At 44.0% G+C, this 20,280-nt stretch overlaps 1 protein-coding gene across 3 annotated transcripts; it reads left to right on the top strand.

The window, feature by feature from the left end:
* The first annotated feature begins 437 nt into the window (after positions 1 to 437).
* On the top strand, positions 438 to 19,082 carry LOC117368187 (sulfotransferase 2B1-like). 3 transcript variants are annotated; one of them, XM_033961573.1, is made up of 8 exons: positions 438 to 507; positions 2,582 to 2,670; positions 13,786 to 13,924; positions 14,236 to 14,444; positions 16,226 to 16,352; positions 16,452 to 16,546; positions 16,663 to 16,843; positions 18,750 to 19,082. In XM_033961573.1, the coding sequence occupies exons 3-8, from the start codon at positions 13,786 to 13,788 to the stop codon at positions 18,863 to 18,865; spliced, it is 867 nt and encodes a 288-aa protein (XP_033817464.1). In that variant the 5' UTR covers positions 438 to 507; positions 2,582 to 2,670; the 3' UTR covers positions 18,866 to 19,082. The 3 variants fall into 3 exon arrangements, with proteins under 3 accessions (XP_033817464.1, XP_033817466.1, XP_033817465.1); XM_033961575.1 differs by lacking the exon at positions 438 to 507 and having other exon boundaries at positions 2,434 to 2,613; XM_033961574.1 differs by lacking the exon at positions 438 to 507 and having other exon boundaries at positions 2,434 to 2,670.
* The last annotated feature ends 1,198 nt before the right edge of the window (positions 19,083 to 20,280 follow it).

Below are 20,280 nucleotides of genomic sequence, written 5' to 3'. Positions count from 1 at the left end.
AAAATAAATTTTTCAGTGCCTGTTTCTATTATGACCATTTATTTTTCATGGTTATTACAAAAAATATTTTTTTACATGGGGGGGTGTCAAAAAATGATGGGCCCCGGGTGCCACATACCCTAGGTACGCCACTGGGTGGGGGGTAATGAGTATATTCATCGCGTTGTATCACAAAGTTAATTATTTATAAGTTGATTGAGATTATTTTAATTATAGTAGTGGCATTTCTTTTTTGTTCTCATTTGCCCAAGATTTGAACAGGGGAAATGGTGGTGTGATTTGAACTGTGCTCCTCTGGTTCTCAGCCTGCTGCTCCTCCGCTGTGCACTGCTAGTGTGAACGTAACTCTTTCTGGGAGGGCAGGGAAGGCCCTAAAGCCTTAAATGTTCCTAGTTAAACAGGAACACCCCTGTCAAGGATCCTTCCCATTTTCTTTAAAAAGCCAAAGCCTTCCCCTTTGAAAACGACTTCTCCTCTGCTGCATCTGGCGGCCTCTTCTGCATCACGGTAAGAGGCATGCAAACAGGATGGACACAAGGCAGGACCCAGAGCCGGGAGCCCCAGGACCCCTAGGGTTAGGTCTCTGGCTAGAAGGATCTGGGTCTGGGGTTTTACAAGGAAGGGGAAAAGGAAGGTTTTATCTTGAAACAGAGAAATATAGCCCTGCGAGAGGAATGTCTTTAAAACAGGGATTTTTAGGATGGGGGATCTCTTTCCTAACAGGAGACCATTGGAGGCAAAATGCATGTAGAAAGGGGGGGGGGGGAGTATGTAGGGAGGAGGAATCAAGGGGGAAATCCTTGATTCCTGTTGGCGCAGGAACTTTCAAAAATATAAACCCCAGCTCTGCTACTATGCCTATAACCCTGTCAGATGTACTGTGAATTGAACTACAGTGGTACCTTGGTTTGCGAGCATATTTCGTTCCGGAAGCATGCTTGTAATCCAAAGTGCTTGTATATCAAAGCAAATTTCCCCATAGGAAATAATGGAATTTCAGACGATTCGTTCTACCACCCTAAAACTTTAATATAAAATATACTGTACCTACTTGTATTGCAAGACCTCGTTCATATAGATCAGTCACTACACTCCCTCAGCATAGTGAGAGTAGGCGGGAGCTCAGGGAATTGGGTTGGATTATGTAGACTTTGAGCCAAATGGGATGAAATTGGGCACTGGCAGAATGAGTAGGGGGGTTCAGGGACTGTGCAACGGTGAAGGCAAGGCCGGGATGTAGTGGGCTAGGGTATATTGTGTGTGTACGATGTACGGGCTTGCATTATGCTTAATTGCTGCGCTCGGCGATGCGACGCACGTATGCAAAACACTCGTAAACCACGTTACTCGCAATCCGAGGGTTTACTGTATTTTGAGGACTTCGGGCTTATTTCAACAGCCCCTGGACCATCTGCTTTCCTGGCGGAGAGAGGTGGTATAGTTCTAACAGCCCCTGAGGCAGATTCCTACCCCCTTGGCACTTGTCCAATCCGCACGTATCAACTCAGCGAAGCCCACCGCCCGGTCGATGGCCCCTCGTGTACAGGGGCACTGAGGGGGGCAAGAGCCAGACTCTTCCCAGCACGGGGCACCGCATTGGTAGGAGCAGTAGGATGTTATAGTTCTTTGTTTGTTCATCGAGTCTTTGCTTAAAACCTTCCCACTGGGGCCATCCCTGCATATCCCCCTGTGAGACCCCTCTAGAATTTCTCAGGGTCCCCTTATTCTCCCAAGGAGCCCCCCCAGCCTATTCCATAGGGAAGGACACAGCCCCTGGAGCTGACGGCAGCACTCGCCTGCATCATGCCTGACTGCTGCGCCAGCATGGAGGAATACCGCTATCCTATCCAGGCACCTGCTCCATGCCCTGGATGCCCTCCTCCAGGATATTAGGAGACTTCTAAGTGACGGAAGAACGTTAAGAGCATGTCTCTCTCTCCCCACACTCTTTTCTTCTTGGCTTTTACAGTCACACTCTGTCTGTCTACCTCCTGTCTCTTCCCTGAGATTACTCCTCTTCCCTCCTCTCAACCATTCATTCTCTCTTCTCCTTTGTCTCTCCCTCAGAATCACTCTGTTCTCTTCTCTCTCCTCTCAGATTCACTACCCCCTTCTCTCTTTTACTTAAGATTCAATCTCTTCTCCTCCTTAGTCTCTCACACTGACGTTCACTCTCTCATTTGGCTGACCTCTCAGATTCACTCTCTCCTCTCAGTCTCTCCCCTTCTCGCTCTCTTCTTAAAGTGTCTCTTACCCTGTCTCTTCTCCTCAGTCTCTCCCCTCTTCTCTGCTCTCCCTCACATTCAGTTTCTCCCCTCCTCTCTGCTTCACTCCTCAAATTCATTCTCTTCTCTAGTCTCTCCCTTTGCATTTCTCTCCTCCACACTCACTCTCCACTCTGTCTTTCTCCTTCCCCCTGGGATTCTCCTAGCAGGGAAAAAGGGCTATGAGATCGTAACAAAAATTCAGCACTTTCCACGCAGAAGAGATCAAAAAAGCAGTAAATCTGGAGAGTAAGGAGACATTTTTGCCTGGAGATAGGAGATATCTGGCTGATTTGCTGCACTTTCACTTTTGACAGCTGTTCCCAAGGCTATGTGCTGACGTTGGCAGGTGGGACTACACTGGAGTTAAGAACTAGCCGCTTCCCACGGTGGAGTAGAGAACACGGTTTGAGATTTCTTGTTTTATATATGATTTTGTTGTGAGCATGGGGAAGCGTAAGGTAAAGCCTAAATTGTTACCAACTAGTACGCCGACTCTTCCAGGCCCTATTGAAAGACACCTAGTTTTGTCTCCTAAGCCTAATTCTTCCTCTCCTATCGCAGGAAATATATCGGGTGCCTCATTAAGTTCTGGGGAAAGGATTTCCCTGGGTCCATCCGTCTCTTGTTTCTCTCCAGAGGGGACTTGTCCTAATGGAAGTCTTCCAATAGGAGAGAATGCAGCTTCAGACCTAGTGTTACAACAACCACAGTTAGAATCCTCATTACTGCATAATAAAATCCAATCAGTTGAGTTTCCTATTGGAAATTTATCTAATGAAATACCTCAGAATATAACTTTAAGAGATGTATGGACCGTGGTAAAGAGGTCTGAAACTTTATTACAGGGTCCAATACTAAAGCTTTGTGCTTTTTCAGATCAAGTAGCGTCTAAAATGGAAAGAATGGATGAGAAAATTAACCAATTAGAAATGGCAGTTAATAAATCAGATTCTCAGATTGGATTGCTACAACAAACTAGTACTTCAGAAATTAAAGACAGTCTTTGGTTGCATAGGCAATGTGAAATTATGGAAAAACATATCAGAGCTTCTAATCTGAGAATATTGAGTTTGGCTGAAAAAACTATGTGGACAGGCTACAAACATGCCTCCCCCCCAAAAAAAAAAAAAATCTTCCATATACTCCTCAGTTCTTAATTCTATCTCAGAGGAGATCAAAGAATTCCACACTCAAGTGTAGCTAAATAGTCAAAGCTTTGAGAAGCATTTCTGCATCCTCCAAAATAATGGGACGTCAGAAAGGCTTCTCAAATACCTGTGACTGGCCATTTTATTGGGAATAATAACAGGAATTAATTCATTATTAAACATACGTAGTTGGTACATCGTCCAATTATAATCCATCTACAAATTACATACTTCAACAATATTCTACTGGTTTCCATTGAAGCCACATGATTTTCTTAATTTTACTTTGCTAGTAATTTCCTTAGTAATAGTGACTTAACTCATCACATACTATTTGTCACCTCTGTCAGCAATAGAAGGAAGTGTACAACATGCTTACTGAGGTTACGCTGACCCTTGTAGACATGTTCTTTTCTATTGCAAATATGTTTACCAGAAACTCTCTCATTTGCTAAACAAGACATTCCTGTAGGCTGCAACCACATGGTTATAGTCACATGATTTCCCCTAACTCATCAAGCGACAAATATGTCAGGGTGAATTTTAGCTTATTTTCAGGGGCCTGTAATATAATAATAACTTGGCTCCAGCATCTTGTTCCAGATATTAAACCAATTCTGCGGTTTAGACTTTGCTGTGTCAATTATTCAGCTATATATTTCATATAATATTAGTGTCTTTAAAAGGTTTAACTAACATTGTATCTAATACATATTAGTTATGCCCCCCCTTATATTCTGCACAATACAATTATCCCCATCACCTTCACCAGAGATACTACTTAGAAAATATTTTAAAGAGGTTTTAGAATTGAGCAATGCTGAAACTATTGTGTTGAATAGAGGGGACTGGTTAACCAAAAGGGAGGTATGCCTGATGGATCTAGCCAAAAGAAAGATCCACTGGAAAATTTAACCTTATTTTTTGAAACAACTCAGCATGAAATTTCTGAATGAGCCACCCTATTGGTTACCTTCGCCTTGAAGAACTGTAAAACTACTGTTCTGAAAAATTATTTCATGAGAAAAGATATCCTCCTTTGCGGGCAGAAATTACAAATGTTTCCAGACATGTGTAGAGCTATCCAATATAGACGGAAACAATTTCTCCAATATAAAATCTCGAGTATTATAATTTGGAGCAACTTTTTTCCTAAAATTTCCTGCCAAATGTATGGTTACTTACTTATTTCCTATGCCTTTTTTGAACCTGATAATAATAATAATAACTAAATTTTTGTATACCGCTAATAACATAACAAGTTCAACAGTTGGAAAGATTCCTGTTAGATAAAGAAAGACAGATGTTCAGACTAAAACATAAAATAAGATATTTACAAGCATTTTATTTTTGGTTAATATGTTTGAGAATGCTTCCGTCCTGTTCCTTGATGTAGACTCATATTACTTTAGAATACTGTATGTATCATAGCTAGGAAAAGTTTTCTTCTCATTTGAGTTTCTTTACGTCAGGAAAGATCCATATACGTTGACCCATGAAGGGAATTTGAGATTTCCGGAAATAAAATTTCAATACCGAATTCAAATCTTGTTGAAAAATAAAAGACACAAGCAATGTTGCTCTTTCTTCAATTGAATTGTTTTATATTGAACTTAATATATTAAAGTATAAAAAGAAACAATATTCTGTACAATTGTCAATTTATAAATCAGCATCTTCTCCCCACTCTCTCTTCCCCATTTCCCTTCAGCGTTCTCTCCACTTTCCTTCAGCGCATGCACATAAAAACAAGCAAGTAATTTTATATCATTTTCATTCTATTCATTCATAGAAATTAAAGTCTAAATAATGCTATTCACATAACAAGACATGATTTTACAAAAATAATTCCCTGCACAGTCAAGCCTGCAAGGATTACTAGATGTCTTTCAGCAGCTCCCCTCCCTCCACCCCCTTACCTTCGTGGCCAAGTCAAAATGATCTACCAACAATAACATTTTAAAAACACAAAGCACACTGTACGCAGAGAAAATGTTAATTATCATTTATATTCTGCGGGTTTTCAAAGAGGTCAAGGCAGATGACTTTATGCAATGTCACCTCAGTAACAACTATACAAAAATAGACAAATATACTCCCTCCCTTTTTACTAAACCGCGATAGCGTTTTTTAGCGCAGGGAGCTGCGCTGAATGCCCCACGCTGCTCTCGACGCTCATAGGCTCCCTGCGCTAAAAACTGCTATTGCAGTTTAGTAAAAGGGGCCCAGAGTGCAAAATATAGACAGCATATATAAATTCTCAAAACGGACACATTTTGATCAGTAAATTGAAAATAAAATCATTTTTCCTACCTTTGTTTGGTAATTTCATCAGTCTCTGGTTGCACTTTATTCTTCTGACTGTGCATCCAATATTTCTTCCCTTCTTTCAGCCTCCTGTATGCTTTCTCTCCTCCAGACCTCATTCCCTCCCCCAACTTTTTCTTTGTTTCATCCTGTCCCCTTCTTTCTTTCTTTCTCCATGCCCCCTTACTTTCTGTATGTCTGTCTTTCTCTCTCTCTCTCCGTGCCCCATTTCTTTCTTTCACCCTGCCCCCTTCTTTCTCTCTCCATGCCCCCTTTCTTTCTGTATGTCTGTCTTTCTCTCTCTCTCGGTGCCCCATTTCTTTCTTTCTTTCACCCTGCCCCCTTCTTTCTCTCTCCATGCCCCCTTTCTTTCTCTATGTCTGTCTTTCTCTCTCTCTCCCCATGCCCCATTTTTTTTCTTTCTTTCACCCTGCCCCCTTTCTTTCTTTCTGGCTCCCTGTCCCCCCCCCTTTCTTTCTTTCTGGCTCCCTGTCTCCCCCCCTTTCTTTCTTTCTCCCATGCCACCGCCGCCACCACCACCATGCTGTTGCCACCACCGCCGGGGAAAGGCTGCCACTGGCCATCGGAAACAGGCCGACGCCGAATTCGCCCTGCTTCGTTTCCCGCGGGCCGACCAACTATAGCCGTCTGACGTCAATTCTGACGTCGGAGAGGACATCCTGGGCCAGCCAGGCAGCGATTGGCTGGCCCAGAACGTCCTCTCCGACGTCAGAATTGAAGTCGGACGGCTATAGTTGGTCGGCCCGCGGGAAACAAAGCAGGGCGAATTCGGAGGGAGGGAGAACTGGCGCCGGCTTCTTTCTGATGACGGCAATGGCAGGCCAGCTGTGCAACCCCTTGGGCCCGTGCACTCGGGTCGGACCGCCCCCCACGCCCCCTCCCCCACGCCACCCCCCACGCTCCCCCACACCCCCCCCTAGGAAAAAAAAAAGAAAGAAAGAAAGTCAGAAATACAGAAAGCGGCTAAGGAGAGAGAAAAAAAAATAAAGACAGACACACACATATTCTAGCACCCGTTAATGTAACGGTCTATAAGACTAGTTAATATATATTTTATTAACAATCAATAACAGGTTACAAGAGCAAATCTTTACAGCATATGGAGCTGACAGATAGTATGCCTCAAGTGCTTGAGTATACCTGGAAGTCTGTCCTACTTTCATAATCACAAAGACTGTCTCATATACAATTCTTGACAGCCTGAGGCCACGTTGGCACATATACTGTTAAAATTATTGGTCACTTACAAACGTCATTACATTTATCAGTTTATTAATTGGTTCATAATCTATCCCAGGACAAGCAGGCAGCCTATTCTCACATATGGGTGACATCACCGACAGAGCCCGGATGCGGAAGCCTCGCAAGCAGACTTGCTTGAAGAAACTAGAAGTTTCGAATCGACTGCACCACGCATGCGAAAGTGCCTTACCGCCCAGCATAGAGCATGTCTCCTCAGTTCTCAGTTTTCCGCGGAGCCGAGAAGTCCGTCTTCGACTCTCTGCATCTAACTTTTCACTTCGTGCCTTTTCTACACTAAGGTTTGTGTTTTTTTTTCTTCACGAATCGCTGTACTTTCTTTTATTTTCAGTTTTAAAAAAAATAATAATTTAGTTCTTCCGTTTGGCTGCCGGGGCTTGCAGCGGCTATTTTTCCTTCTATGTCCCGGCCAGCGACAGGATTCAAGAAGTGTAGCCAGTGTCAACGTTCGATTTCTCTCACAGACCCTCACACTAGGTGCCTCAAGTGCCTTGGGCCACAACATCATCCGAAGTCGTGCGAACGCTGTGCCACCCTTCAACCTCGAGCCCTTAAACGTCGTCAACTTTCAGTGGAGAAGCTCTTCCAGATGGATTCGTCCACATCTTCAACTTCGAAGTCCACTTCGGTCTCACCTTCAACCGAGGGCCCTCCTGCCTCCACTGCTTCGACTTCGAGCCTCATCAGACCTTCTTTGTTTGCAGCAGCTCTTTCTTCGACGACGTCTGATACATCTTCCCCTGTTTCCTCAGGTCAGATAGCTCAGCAGACAGTTCCACCGGTAGAGCTTAAGGTGCCTAAGATTTCTAAGTAGAAGCACATTTCCACTGCCTTGGTGGAACCTCCAGCCAAGGCAGGTGGTCCGGTTTCAGACACGGATCCATCTTTGCCAGCATCTTTCCAGACCATGTTAGAGCAGCAATTTCTTCAGTTCCTTACCAAAATGGGACTGAAGCTAGCTACTCTAATCCAGCCTGGGCATTCTTCAGACTCCCGTGAGGACGAGCCTCTTCCTCTGCCATCGGCTGAAACTTCACACTCTATGCAGGGAGCAGAGTCTCTGTGAGTGTCTGGTCTGGCATCTAAGCACGTAAAGCAAGGAGCAGAATCTTTGCAAGTGCCTCGGCAGGAATCCTCACACTCTATACAAGGAGTAGAGTCTTTGAGAGTGCATCGAGGTTCCTCCAAGCCTCTGGAGCTTCGATCCACGGCCTCCAGTCCCATCCATTCTTTGGTGGCATCGTCTGCTACTGTTTCCGAGGCAAAGTCTCCTCGATCTTCGAGATCTGCTTCCAAGCACCATTCTCATCGACGATCGAGACCTTCATCGAGGCATCCTTCCAGGTATAGTTCTTCCTCTAAGGAGCGACCTTCTTCCACTAAGCCTCGATCTACACCTACTTCTACTAGACCGCCGACTCCTTGTTCGAGGTCTCCACTTCCACACCTCAAGGATTCAGCGGCTTCCATAGCCTCGTCCAAATCTCCCTATTCTTTTGAGGCCTTTTTTCCGGCCGAAGCTTCATCTTTGACCCAGGCTGCCTCGACGACCTCGAGTTCTTCTCGAGGCAAAGCATTGCCAGATCAACTATCTTTCTCATCTTTCCTTCGTCAGATGGCTGTGGACTTGGACCTTCAACTAGATGCTGGTTCCAAATACTCTAAGGAGTATCTTGAAGACATGCGTCTTCCTCAACCTCCAGCAGAGTCACTTAAGCTTCCTATTCACAAGCTTTTGTCTCAAACTTTTACCAGAAGCCTGGAGACTCCTTATGGAATTCCAGCGGTTCCAGGCAAATTGGACTCCAGATACAAAACACTCCATTGTAAGGGATTTGATAATTCACAGTTCTCATCAGTCCCTACTTGTGGAGTCCTTCTTAAAGAGGCCCCATCCTTCCAAGATTTATGCCACAGTTCCTCCTGGAAGAGAAGGGAAAACTATGGACAAACTTGGGCGTCGCATCTATCAAAACGCCATGATGTCCTCTAAAGTCCTCAATTATAACTTCCATTTTGTCACCTATTTTGAGTTCCTTATTGCTCTTTTGCCTAAATTTCTTACCTATTTAGACACTCAAAAAACACTTCGAATTTCAGGAAGTAATCACTTCTCTATCACAACTCAGACTCCATCTACTTCAGTCGTCTTATGATGCTTTTGAGTTGTCTGCCCAGGCGGCTGCTTGCTCTGTAGCCATGCGTCGCCTTGCCTGGCTTCGTACCATTGACATGGATCCTAATCTTCAGGACCACTTGGCTAATATTCCTTGTGCAGGCAATGACCTCTTCGATGAATCGATCGAGGCTGCCATCAAGAAATTGTCTGAACATGAAAAATCTTTTCCTTCTATTGTCAGACCTAAACCAAAGCCGACTCCTACCAAGCCTACACACCCTCCTCCCACTTACTAGAGGCGTTTTGCTCCAAGGGCGGCTCCTTACACTCGCCCTCCTCCTAAGAAACAGCAGCCTCAGAAGCAACAAAAATCTCAACCTTCTGCTGCACCTAAGGCTTCACAGCCTTTTTGACTGTTTACAACAGAGCATAACCTCCATCGTTCTGTCTCTGACTTCTCTTCCCCCTATAGGAGGTCATCTCCATCATTTTTACCACCGATGGATGACAATTACATCCGACCTCTGGGTACTGACCATCATCAGAGAAGGATACTCTCTTCATTTCACTCAGGTTTCACCAGAGCTTCCTCCAAAACAGTATCCTTCCAATCCATCCCAGACCGCCCTTCTTCTTCAGGAAGCTCAAGCTCTGCTTCGTCTCCATGTCATCGAACCAGTTCTTTTGAAATAGCAGAACAGGGGGTTTTACTCCCGTTACTTCCTTGTTCTGAAGAAGAGAGGTGATCTGCGGCCCATTCTGGATCTCAGGGCTCTCAACAAATTTTTGGTCAAAGAAAAATTTTGCATGTTGTCCCTGGCATCCTTTTATCCCTTTCTCGAGCAGAACGACTGGTTATGCTCTCTGGATCTCAAAGAGGCCTATACTCATATTCCCATCCATCCGGCCTCCTGTCAATATCTCAGATTTCAGGTGGGGAATCTGCATTATCAATACAGAGTGCTGCCCTTTGGCCTGGCTTCATCTCCCAGAGTGTTCACCAAGTGCCTGGTGGTGGTGGCAGCAGCTCTACGGAACCATGGTCTTCAGGTAATCCCCTATCTTGCTGACTGGCTTATCAAAGATTCAACATCTCAGGGGGTTATTGTAGTGACCCAACGGACTACGTGGTTCCTACAAAGTTTGGGATTCAAAATCAACTTTCCCAAATCCCAGCTTCAACCCTCTCAGAATCTACAATTCATCGGAGCTGTTCTGGTTACTATCCAACTCAGAGCATTCCTTCCACAACAACGTCTGGAAGCTCTCCTTCAACTCTGTCATACAGTGTCTTCCCGCTCTTCCATCTCAGCGAGACACATGATGGTACTACTAGATCACATGGCCTCCACAGTACACGTGACTTCTTTTGCCAGACTTCACCTCAGAATTCCTCAGTGGACCATGGCTTCTCAATGGACGCAGGTTTGCAACCCACTTTCTCGACACATAACAGTCACTCCTTCTTTGAAGCAGTCTCTCCGTTGGTGGATGCTCTCTTCCAATCTCTATAGAGGCTTGCTTTTTCAAACGCCCCCTTATCGGAAGGTCCTCACGACAGATTCTTTGACCTACGCTTGGGGCGCTCATCTCGATGGTCTCCGTACACAAGGCCACTGGACCAGTACGGATCGTCAGTGTCACATCAATCTGTTGGAACTCAGAGTGATTTTCAAGGCTCTCAACGCTTTTCAACATCTTCTTCACGACCAAGTAGTCCTCATTCGGATGGACAACCAAGTCGCCATGTATTACAAACAGGGAGGGACGGGATCTGCCTCCCTTTGTCAAGAAGCTCTGAAGGTTTGGGACTGGGCAATCTGCCATAACACCTTTCTCAAAGCTGTCTACATCCAAGGGGCAAAAAATTGCTTGGCGGACAACTTGAGTCGTCTTCTGCAACCTCATGAATTCCTCGCCTCTTCATCACATTTTTTCACAGTGGGGAACTCCTCAGATAGACCTCTTTGCAGCTCCCCACAACTACAAACTGCCTCAGTTCTGCTCCAGGATATACTCTCCTCATTGCCTCGAGGCAGATGCTTTTCTTCTGGAATGGACGAATCTCTTCCTCTATGCATTTCCTCCATTCCCTCTCATTCTCAAGACACTGATCAAGTTGAAGAACAATCATGCCACCATGATTCTGATTGCTCCTCGGTGGCCGAGACAACCTTAGTACTCCCTTCTACTTCAACTCAGCAGCAGGGAGCCATCCCTTCTACCAGTTTTCCTTCTCTGTTTACACAGAGCCAGGGATCTCTGCTTCATCCCAGCCTGCAGTCTCTACACCTGACAGCTTGATACCTCTCAACATGACTCCTCTTCAGTTTTCTCAACCTGTCAGAGACATTTTAGAGGCTTCTAGGAAATCTACCACTAGACAATGCTATCACCAAAAATGGACTAGATTTTCTATGTGGTGTTTTTCTCATGATAAGGAGCCCCAACATTCCTCCTTATCTTCTGTTTTGGATTATCTTTTGCACTTATCCACTTCTGGCCTCAAGTCTACATCGATCCGAGTCCATCTCAGTGCAATTGCAGCTTTCCATCAGCCTATTTAAGGGAAACCCCTCTGCTCATCCGGTGGTTTCCAGATTCATGAAAGAACTTTTCAATGTCAAACCTCCTCTCAAACCGCCTCCTATGGTTTGGGACCTCAGTTTTGTCTTTGCTCAACTGATGAAGCCTCCATTTGAACCAATTGACAAAGCTCAACTGAAGTATCTCAGCTTTAGTTGCTGATCCACCTTTCACGGTGTTCCATCATGACAAAGTGGTTCTTTGTAGTCATCCTAAATTCCTCCCTAAAGTGGTATCAGAATTTCATCTCAACCAATCCATTGTTCTTCCAGTGTTCTTTCCAAAGCCACATTTTCATCCTGGAGAAGTAGCTCTTCAAACTCTGGACTGTAAATGTGCTTTGGCCTTCTATTTGGAATGCACCAAACCACACAGAACAGCTCCTCAACTTTTGTCTCCTTCAATCCAAATAAGTTGGTACATCCTATTTCTAAGCGTACCATCTCCAACTGGATGACTGCTTGTATCTCATTCTGCTATGCCCAGGCTGGATTACCCCTACACGGTAGAGTCACAGCCCATAAAGTCAGAGCAATGGCAGCTTCAGTAGCTTTCCTCAGATCTACACCTATTGAGGAAATTTGCAAGGCTGCTACTTGGTCCTCGGTTCATACTTTCACTTTTCACTATTGTCTGTAATGTCTTCTCCAGACGGGATGGACAGTTTGGCCAAACAGTATTTAAAAAATTTATTCTCCTAAATTGCCAACACTCCCACCATCCCATTCTGGTTAGCTTGGAGGTCATCCATATGTGAGAATAGACTGCCTGCTTGTCCTGTGATAAAGCACAGTTATTTACCAACAAGTGTTATCCAGGGACAGCAGGCAGCTATTCTCAAAACCCACCCACCTCCCCTGGTTGGCTTCTCTGCTAGCTATCTGAACTGAGGAGACGCGCCCTACGCTGGGCGGGAAGGCACTCGCGCATGCGGTCGACTTGAAACGTCTAGTTTCTTCAAGCAAGTCTGCTTGCAAGGCTTCCGCATCCGGGCTCTGTCGGTGACGTCACCCATATGTGAGAATAGCTGCCTGCTGTCCCTGGATAACACCTGTTACGATAAGTAACTGTGCTATCTGTGTCATACCACACGCGTGTCCTGTTTACTAAAATAACTATTCCCATCAAATGTCATTTCAATATCAGGTCATCAACTTTGAGCCCTTGGGTCCAGTAAGGCTCTGCCCATTCCAGGATATTTCTAATAAATAATGTATTTTTGTATTCTTGGTCAAGACATGTTCTCATCCTTCTTAGGTTCAATTCCCTGCTCTCATGGCACTACAGCAGATGTGACACCAGTTGCCATGTAAAAGAATAAGTTTTGTTTCATTTGCTCATTTTCGCATAAGTTTTGCTTGGCTTGCTGATTTCAACATGCATAGATTGTGCAAAGGCTTGACAGTTTTAGTCAGAGCATTTTCAGCCATTTTAGGCCTTTATTAGTGTTTATTGGCCTAATATGTTAGGGGATTTCAGGGGGGCTCTTCACCTCTCTCGCTCTCTCTCGCTCTCCTCCCCCTCCCTTCTCACCCTTTTTTGGAATTATTTGAAATTTAATAAAAAAAAGAGAAAGGACCAGAGTAAATTATGATGGTTTGTATTTTTTCTTTTTATAAGGGGATAATAATAATAATAATAACTTTATTCTTGTATACCGCAATACCATGGAAGTTCAATGCGGTTAACAATAGAAGAGACTGTACATTTACAGCGATGATACATATTATAGTGTTGTTACATTTACAGAGATGTTACATAAAATAGCAGTAATAAAAAGTCATATACTGAAGAGGAGGCTATGCATATGGGATGGGCCAGCACGCCCCTTGAGGGTGTTTCTTGGGTTTGAATTCCAAGGTCCATCCTATATAAATTCCTAAAAATTAGTCCCAAACACTGTTCACCCCAAAGGTAAAATCCCAGAGGCAGTGCTGAGGAGGTGGGAGAGACTGGCAGAGCTGGGACCGAAACCCCTGTGTACCCCAGGAACAGTGCTGGAAATTGAAAACCTTTTGGGTTTGGAGTGTTTTTGTCTGTTCCTGTGTGTTACCTTTCACTGTGGTTGTGTCTCCAGATGGCCTCTTCTAATTTCGTGGAGCACCGTGGTTTTTTAATGCCCTCCAAATACTATGATATAAACACCTTTGAATACATCTGCAATGAGTTCCAGGTCCGGGATCAGGACGTCTTCAACATCACCTACCCCAAATCTGGTGAGAGAGAGGCGTTGGGAAAATAGGGTGGAGGTGTGGGGGTCTGCAGGGAGTGGAAATTCTTCTTAACCCAGACAAATGATGGCACTGGGTGATCAACAGCTCTGTGGGGAGTTTATTGGTGGTCTTCTTCCTAGATCCCCTTTCTTTTTATCAAACTTTAGGTTATTTGTATATCTTCAACTCCTTGTTTTTCTGTATTTTCATCTTTTCCCTACCTGCAGTTGATTAGCAGAATTCTCTCTCTCCACCCCTCCCCCCTCCACACACACACACACACAAGCTACATAACATCTCCCTTTGGATTTCAGGGACCACATGGATGCAGGAGATTCTCACTCTCATTCAAAGCGATGGGGATACAACTATCTCCCACACCGTGCCTAACTGGGAGCGCGTGCCTTGGTTGGAGTTACCCTTATTTGTTAAGAAACTCGAGAGCCAGCACTCACCACGTTTCCTGGCATCCCACCTCCCTGTCCATCTCTTCCCCAAATCATTTTTCACATCTAAGGCCAAGGTACGGAACAGTGGGGGTTCACTCTCAAGACAAGCTTCCACTCTTCGTCTGTCTGTGCTGTATTATGTGCATGGGGTTCTAATGAAGATCCTCTGTTCAGCTGTCTGTGCTGTATTCATGCCTTATGTGTATCAGTGTAATGCCTGCATGAAATCCCCTCTTCACCTCTTTGTGCTGTATTCATACTTTTCTGTATCAGTCTGATAGTTTTAAGGGGTGCTAATGAAGAAATGCTCTTTAGCTGTCTGTGCTGTGTTCATGATAGACATGATTGTGTGATGCTGGCAAGTGCTTGAAATTATGGAGTTCTATCCCTCCTCCCTCTTGGTTTTTACCTCCTTCTCCTTTTTAATTTTGGTTTACTTGTTACGTTATTGTGTCTTGTCATTTGTTTTATCCCCATAGCATATGATATAGATGTAAACCACTCAGACCGTGTTATATGACAGTCAGTATTGAAGTGTTTGCTTTTAAACCCTGTCTCTCCTGATTTCTCCATATCCTAAATGCCACATCTGCAAATCCAGTGTGGACAGAGTGTTTCTCCTAAATTTATGTTCTCAAATTTTAGGGGTACAAATAGATAATTGCTGTACTATGTGTTATTTTGTTCAATCTGTAGTTAAAAGTCAGATCTGTCAGAAAATACTTTGACCTCGAGTCTTTTTGGATCAGATCTGATTATTGCAATCGTGTTCCAAATCACTTATAAATCATTTGCATATTGTATATGTTGTATGGAAATTTGAGCCTCTACAACCTTAATATATGGAACTTCACTAGCAAGAATAAGGTTTATATTGGGAGTTACGGTTTATATAATTTTAACAAGCAATGCCCCCATCTATATATATATCTATATATATATATCTATATATGGACAGAACCTTTAAGTTCCAAGCGAACAGACAGCAAATCTGGCTGAAAAACCACATAAACGAACCCAAAACGACTTATAATGCATTCCGCAAATCGATCAAAACCACCCTATTCGCAAAATTCATTGACTAAAACAGTCCCCCCCCCACTAGGACTCCCCTCCCCAACAAACGCCTTTCTCTCTCTCAAGAAGCCCCTCTTTTTCAGATCTCCTCTATCCTTAGAACTCCAACTTATGGATGCCCTAAATCTCTCAGATACTCTTTGCCCATAGATCTCCAATTAACACGTAAGTTTCCCATTTAGACTATCGTACTGCATTAAAACTCCTCGTACGGTATTATATTTAGACTTATTATATGTTACTGTATTTAGACTCACTGTATTATATACTATTGTATTTAGACTGTATTATATGTTATTGTATTTAGACTCACTGTATTGTATTGTAAGTGGATCTATGATATCGTATTGTATTAAGATTTTTGCTATTCGCTGAATGTCCAGCCTTCTTATAATGTAAACCGCCTAGAAGTCGCCTGACTATGGCGGTATAGAAAAATAAAGTTATTATTATTATTATTATTATTATAGCAAACATGATAACATTGTTGCGTTGCTCTTCTACCAAAATCAATGAAAATTTCCCGTGTAAAGTTTGAGTGGGGTTCTGATCCGTTCATTGTGATTTCCAGACAATGTAGTTTGGCTTCTTGGTTTGTAATCCGTCCTTGGAACTATATAGGTAAAGGTGGAATAGAAGAATCTGAGAAACATAACATAACATTTCAGACAAATGTTTAGCCTCCTTCCTTACTGGCGTTTTGTGGAGTCTCTGGATCTCAAAGAATTTACTGATTTTGTGGGGTCCTGGGGTGGCCTCCATTGCTTTTTCCTGGCAGGCTATTTACACGGTCCGGAATCCGCGGGACGTCCTGGTTTCCCTTCACTATTTCTCCAAGGCAGCAGGATTCCTGGATGAGCTTGATAATATAGAAGAGTTGTTACCCAAGTTCCTGAAAGGAGAGGGTGAGTGAACCCCAAACTCTATAACCTCATCCCATCAAAACATACCCTCCTCTCCTCCTACAACCTTTAACCATGTCTCTCCTGTTTATTTCCTGGCAGTATTCGGTGGATCCTGGTTTGAACATGTTCGAGGGTGGCTTGGAGTGAGGGATCAGGTGAATTTACTTATCCTAACATATGAGGAACTGTTACAGGTAAGTTGAAATCCAGCTGAACTTGGTCACAGTGGACCCAAAAGGTTTCATCTCCTGATGGGTGGATGAATGAGTGATCTTGGTGTTAGGTATTTCCCTGTTTCCTTCCTTCTCAGGATCTGCGGGGTAGTGTGATGAGGATCTGCAACTTCCTGGGGAGAGAGCTGAACGAGGCGGCCATTGACTCCGTGGTGGAGAATACGACCTTGAAGAGCATGAAGGACAACAAAATGTCCAATCACAGCACTGTGAACAAAGAGATTATTGATGTACAGAAAAGTCCCTTCATCAGGAAAGGTGAGAGAAGATATGGACAGGTGACCCATGGAAGCTGCTATAGAGAGTGAATGAGGAGTGCTGGATATAGAACATAAGAATGTAAGAGATGCGACAGACCGAAGATCCATCAAGCCCAGTATCCCGTGTCCAACAGTGGGCAACCCAGGTCACAAGCAGCTGGCAAGAACCCAAGGGGTAAAACAAATTTTATGCTGCTTATCCTAGGAATAAGCAGTGGATTTCCCCACATCCATTTTAAGAATGGCTTATGGACTTCTGTTTTAGGAAATTATCCAAACCTTTTTTAAAACCCTGCTAAGATAACTGCTTTTACTACAGTCTCTGACCATGAATTCCAGAGTTTAATTACACACTAATCCACCCTTTTACAAAACCTTAGTGTGGTTTTTAGTGCCGGCCACATCAGTAACAGCTCTGACACTCACAGGAATTTTATGAGCGTGGGAGCTGTTAATGCAACGACTGGCGCTAAAAACCTCGCTAAGGTTTTGTAAAAGCGGGGGGTAAGTAAAGAAATATTTTTTCTGTACTTCCACTATCTCACTGCAGGAGATGCTATAGGGAATGATACAGGAACCGTAAGTGGTGGGGAGTAGTGCTGCCCGATTCACGATTCGAATCGTTAAAAAAAAAATCGGCTTCCCGATTCGGTAACTGACCTTTCTCCCTCGCCCCCTAAAGCGGGAACAGCAGCGCTGCCTTTTGTTGGCTGGCCACTGCCGCACATGCTTTAGAGGGCGAGTGGGGAGGGTCAGTCGGGAAGTGCTGTTGTCCGGCTTCCCACCTGGCCTTCCGCTAGTGTCCGGCTTCCCCCCGGCCTCCCGCTAGTGTCCGGCTTCCTCCCTGGTCTCCCGCACATCCATTTACCTAATATCAGCAGCCTGCAGAGAAGATCGCCGGTGCTAGCGATCTTTGCAAGCTGCCATAGGACTTCGGCACTGTTTCCTCTGCCGCGATCCCGCCTCTGACATCAGAGGAGTGGGCGGGACCGCGACAGAGGGAAGACAGCTCCGAAGACCTATGGCAGCTTGCAAAGATCGCTAGCACCCGCAATCTTCTCTGTAGGCTGCTGATATTAGGTAAATGGATGCGGGAGGTCAGGGGTGAACACGCAGGCCTTCCGGGGATGGGATGTATGTGCAGTCCTTCGAAGGGGGACAGGCAGGCCTTCAGGGGTGGGGTGTAGGCCTTCAGGGGGGACAGGCCTTTAGGGGTGGTGGTACAAGCCTTCGAGGGGGACAAGCAGGCTTTCAGGGGTGGGATGCAGACTTTTGGGGGGTGCAGGCCTTCGGGGGGGGGGCCCTGGTGTAGAAATACATGGAGATGAAAAAAAGGAAAGATGCCAGACCTCTGGAAAGGGAAGGGAAACGGAAGGGGAGGACAGAGATAGAAGATGGACTTTTAGCACGGAGAAAGAAGAAAGAAGGAGACCCTGGCAAGCAAGTTATCAGAAGACAACCAGAGCCTGGGACAAACAAGATTTGAATAATGACCAGACAACAAAAGGTAGAAAAAATAATTTTATTTTCTGTTTTGTGATTACAATATGTCAGATTTGTGTCAGATATGTATCCTGCTAGAGATTGTGTTAGACCGCAAACATGAGCTAGGATTTAACAGAGAGAGGAAAAGTCTTTTTTGTTTACACCACAGCACCAGTGTAGTTAGGAGAAGGCAAAGGGGGTGAAGAGGCTATAAAATAAACCCACCAGGATGTTTGAAGAAAACACCCAATTGGGCAGGAAAATCGATTCAATAGGCTGAATCGAATCAAAATTTTTTTCCCCTGAATCGGGCAGCAGAAGTGGGGAGGGTGGGGGGGGGAGGAGAGTCACAGTTCCTGCAACCTCTTCCTCTTGGATGTCAGTGGTTCTCACTTGGGTTTTTTTGTGACATATTTCAGGAATCTCTGGTGACTGGAGAAATCACTTTACTCCTGCGATGATTGAATCCTTCGATGCAACATACAAGGAAGCGATAAAAGATATAAACTTTAAGTTCATCTGGGACCAATGCTGAAACTTCAGGAAAGAAAGAGGAATCCTTCATATAACTGTCACTCACAACTGCTCAGTGGCTTCTTGCAACCCCTCTCTCTTCAGTATACTGTAAAGGGAAACTGTCTTACTAAGCTCAGGCTGTATTCTGTCTGACAAGTCTTTTCTTGGAGGCTTGGGAGGGGGAGGTTTGGAAAGGGGGATTCACAGCCTTGCAATTTTTAAGGAGTAAAAGCTACCTCCAGCCTAAACATTGTGGCTCAGTGTGTGTCTGCTCTGTAGTGGGAGAGCAGCTCCCTGCCTTTGAGGAATACACAATGTTCAATTCAGATCTTCCCTCTTCCCCAGGGAAACTTAGATGCTCTCGTCTCTTCCAGAGAATGACAGAATAAGTTGGTTCTTCCCATCTCGTTTTCTGTTGTGAATTCAAAGTTTAATTACATGTGAAGGGAAGAAATAGGTGATGGGTATGAGTGGGATGGAAGACTCAGGAGTGATGGAGGAAGGTGTATGAGAACAAGAAGGATTATGGGAAGGTGGAAGATTATACCAGGGAATGGCATGATGGTGAATTAAAAAGAGGGTGATTGGTCAGGGATGAGAGAGGAGATGGAAAAACTGAGAAGGGGTGGAAATGATGGGGAGTGATTAGAGACCCAGAGAGGGGATGGCTGATAGAGTACAGCACAAAGTGATGTCAATGAGTTTATCAGGTTGTTTGGCAAAATCACACGATATTCAGAAAACTCACTACTGATAAGTATTGGAAGGACTGCCACAGACGTTCAAACAAAACCTCAAATAATAAAGAATAAATAAATTGTGGAGAAAACAAACCTCAATACAGTGATTCCCGATCCGCAAGGTACCCAAAAGGAGCCTGTAGCATCACGGGAATGAAAAAACTCCACAACATCATATACATTGATATTTATCAAAATCTTCCTTATCACTGCGAGTCTTTTGCAATCAGGGCTCCACACCAATAAACTTCAAAGCGAAAGCTGCAATTGTGGGCCTAATGCAATGTTTTAAAAGAGCTCTTAGTTAGCATGTAATAACAACTCCATCAAAAATAAGTAGAAACACTGTCCAGAGCAAAAAGCGTATAAAGCCACTTATCTCAAGAAACTGGAATCAGTCTTCTGGAAGTTTCAAGTTCAAGTTTCAAGTTTATTTTTAACTTAATGAATCGCTTATTAAATTTTACTAAGCAATGTAAAAATTAAAACAAGTAAAATATAATTTACATCAATGTAATCAGTAAATAATATGGGTTATTACATTACATTACATTACATTACATTAGTGATTTCTATTCCGCCTGTGCCTTGTGGTTCTAGGCGGATTACAAATTATAAGAGATCTGGACATTACCGAGAGAATTGCAAAACAAAGATTATCCAGAGAAATTACATAACAGATTATCTAGAGATA

This window comes from Geotrypetes seraphini, chromosome 10 (assembly GCF_902459505.1).
Source record: "Geotrypetes seraphini chromosome 10, aGeoSer1.1, whole genome shotgun sequence".
In the NCBI taxonomy this organism is placed as follows: domain Eukaryota; kingdom Metazoa; phylum Chordata; class Amphibia; order Gymnophiona; family Dermophiidae; genus Geotrypetes; species Geotrypetes seraphini.
This window is presented reverse-complemented; position numbering and strand designations above follow the sequence as displayed.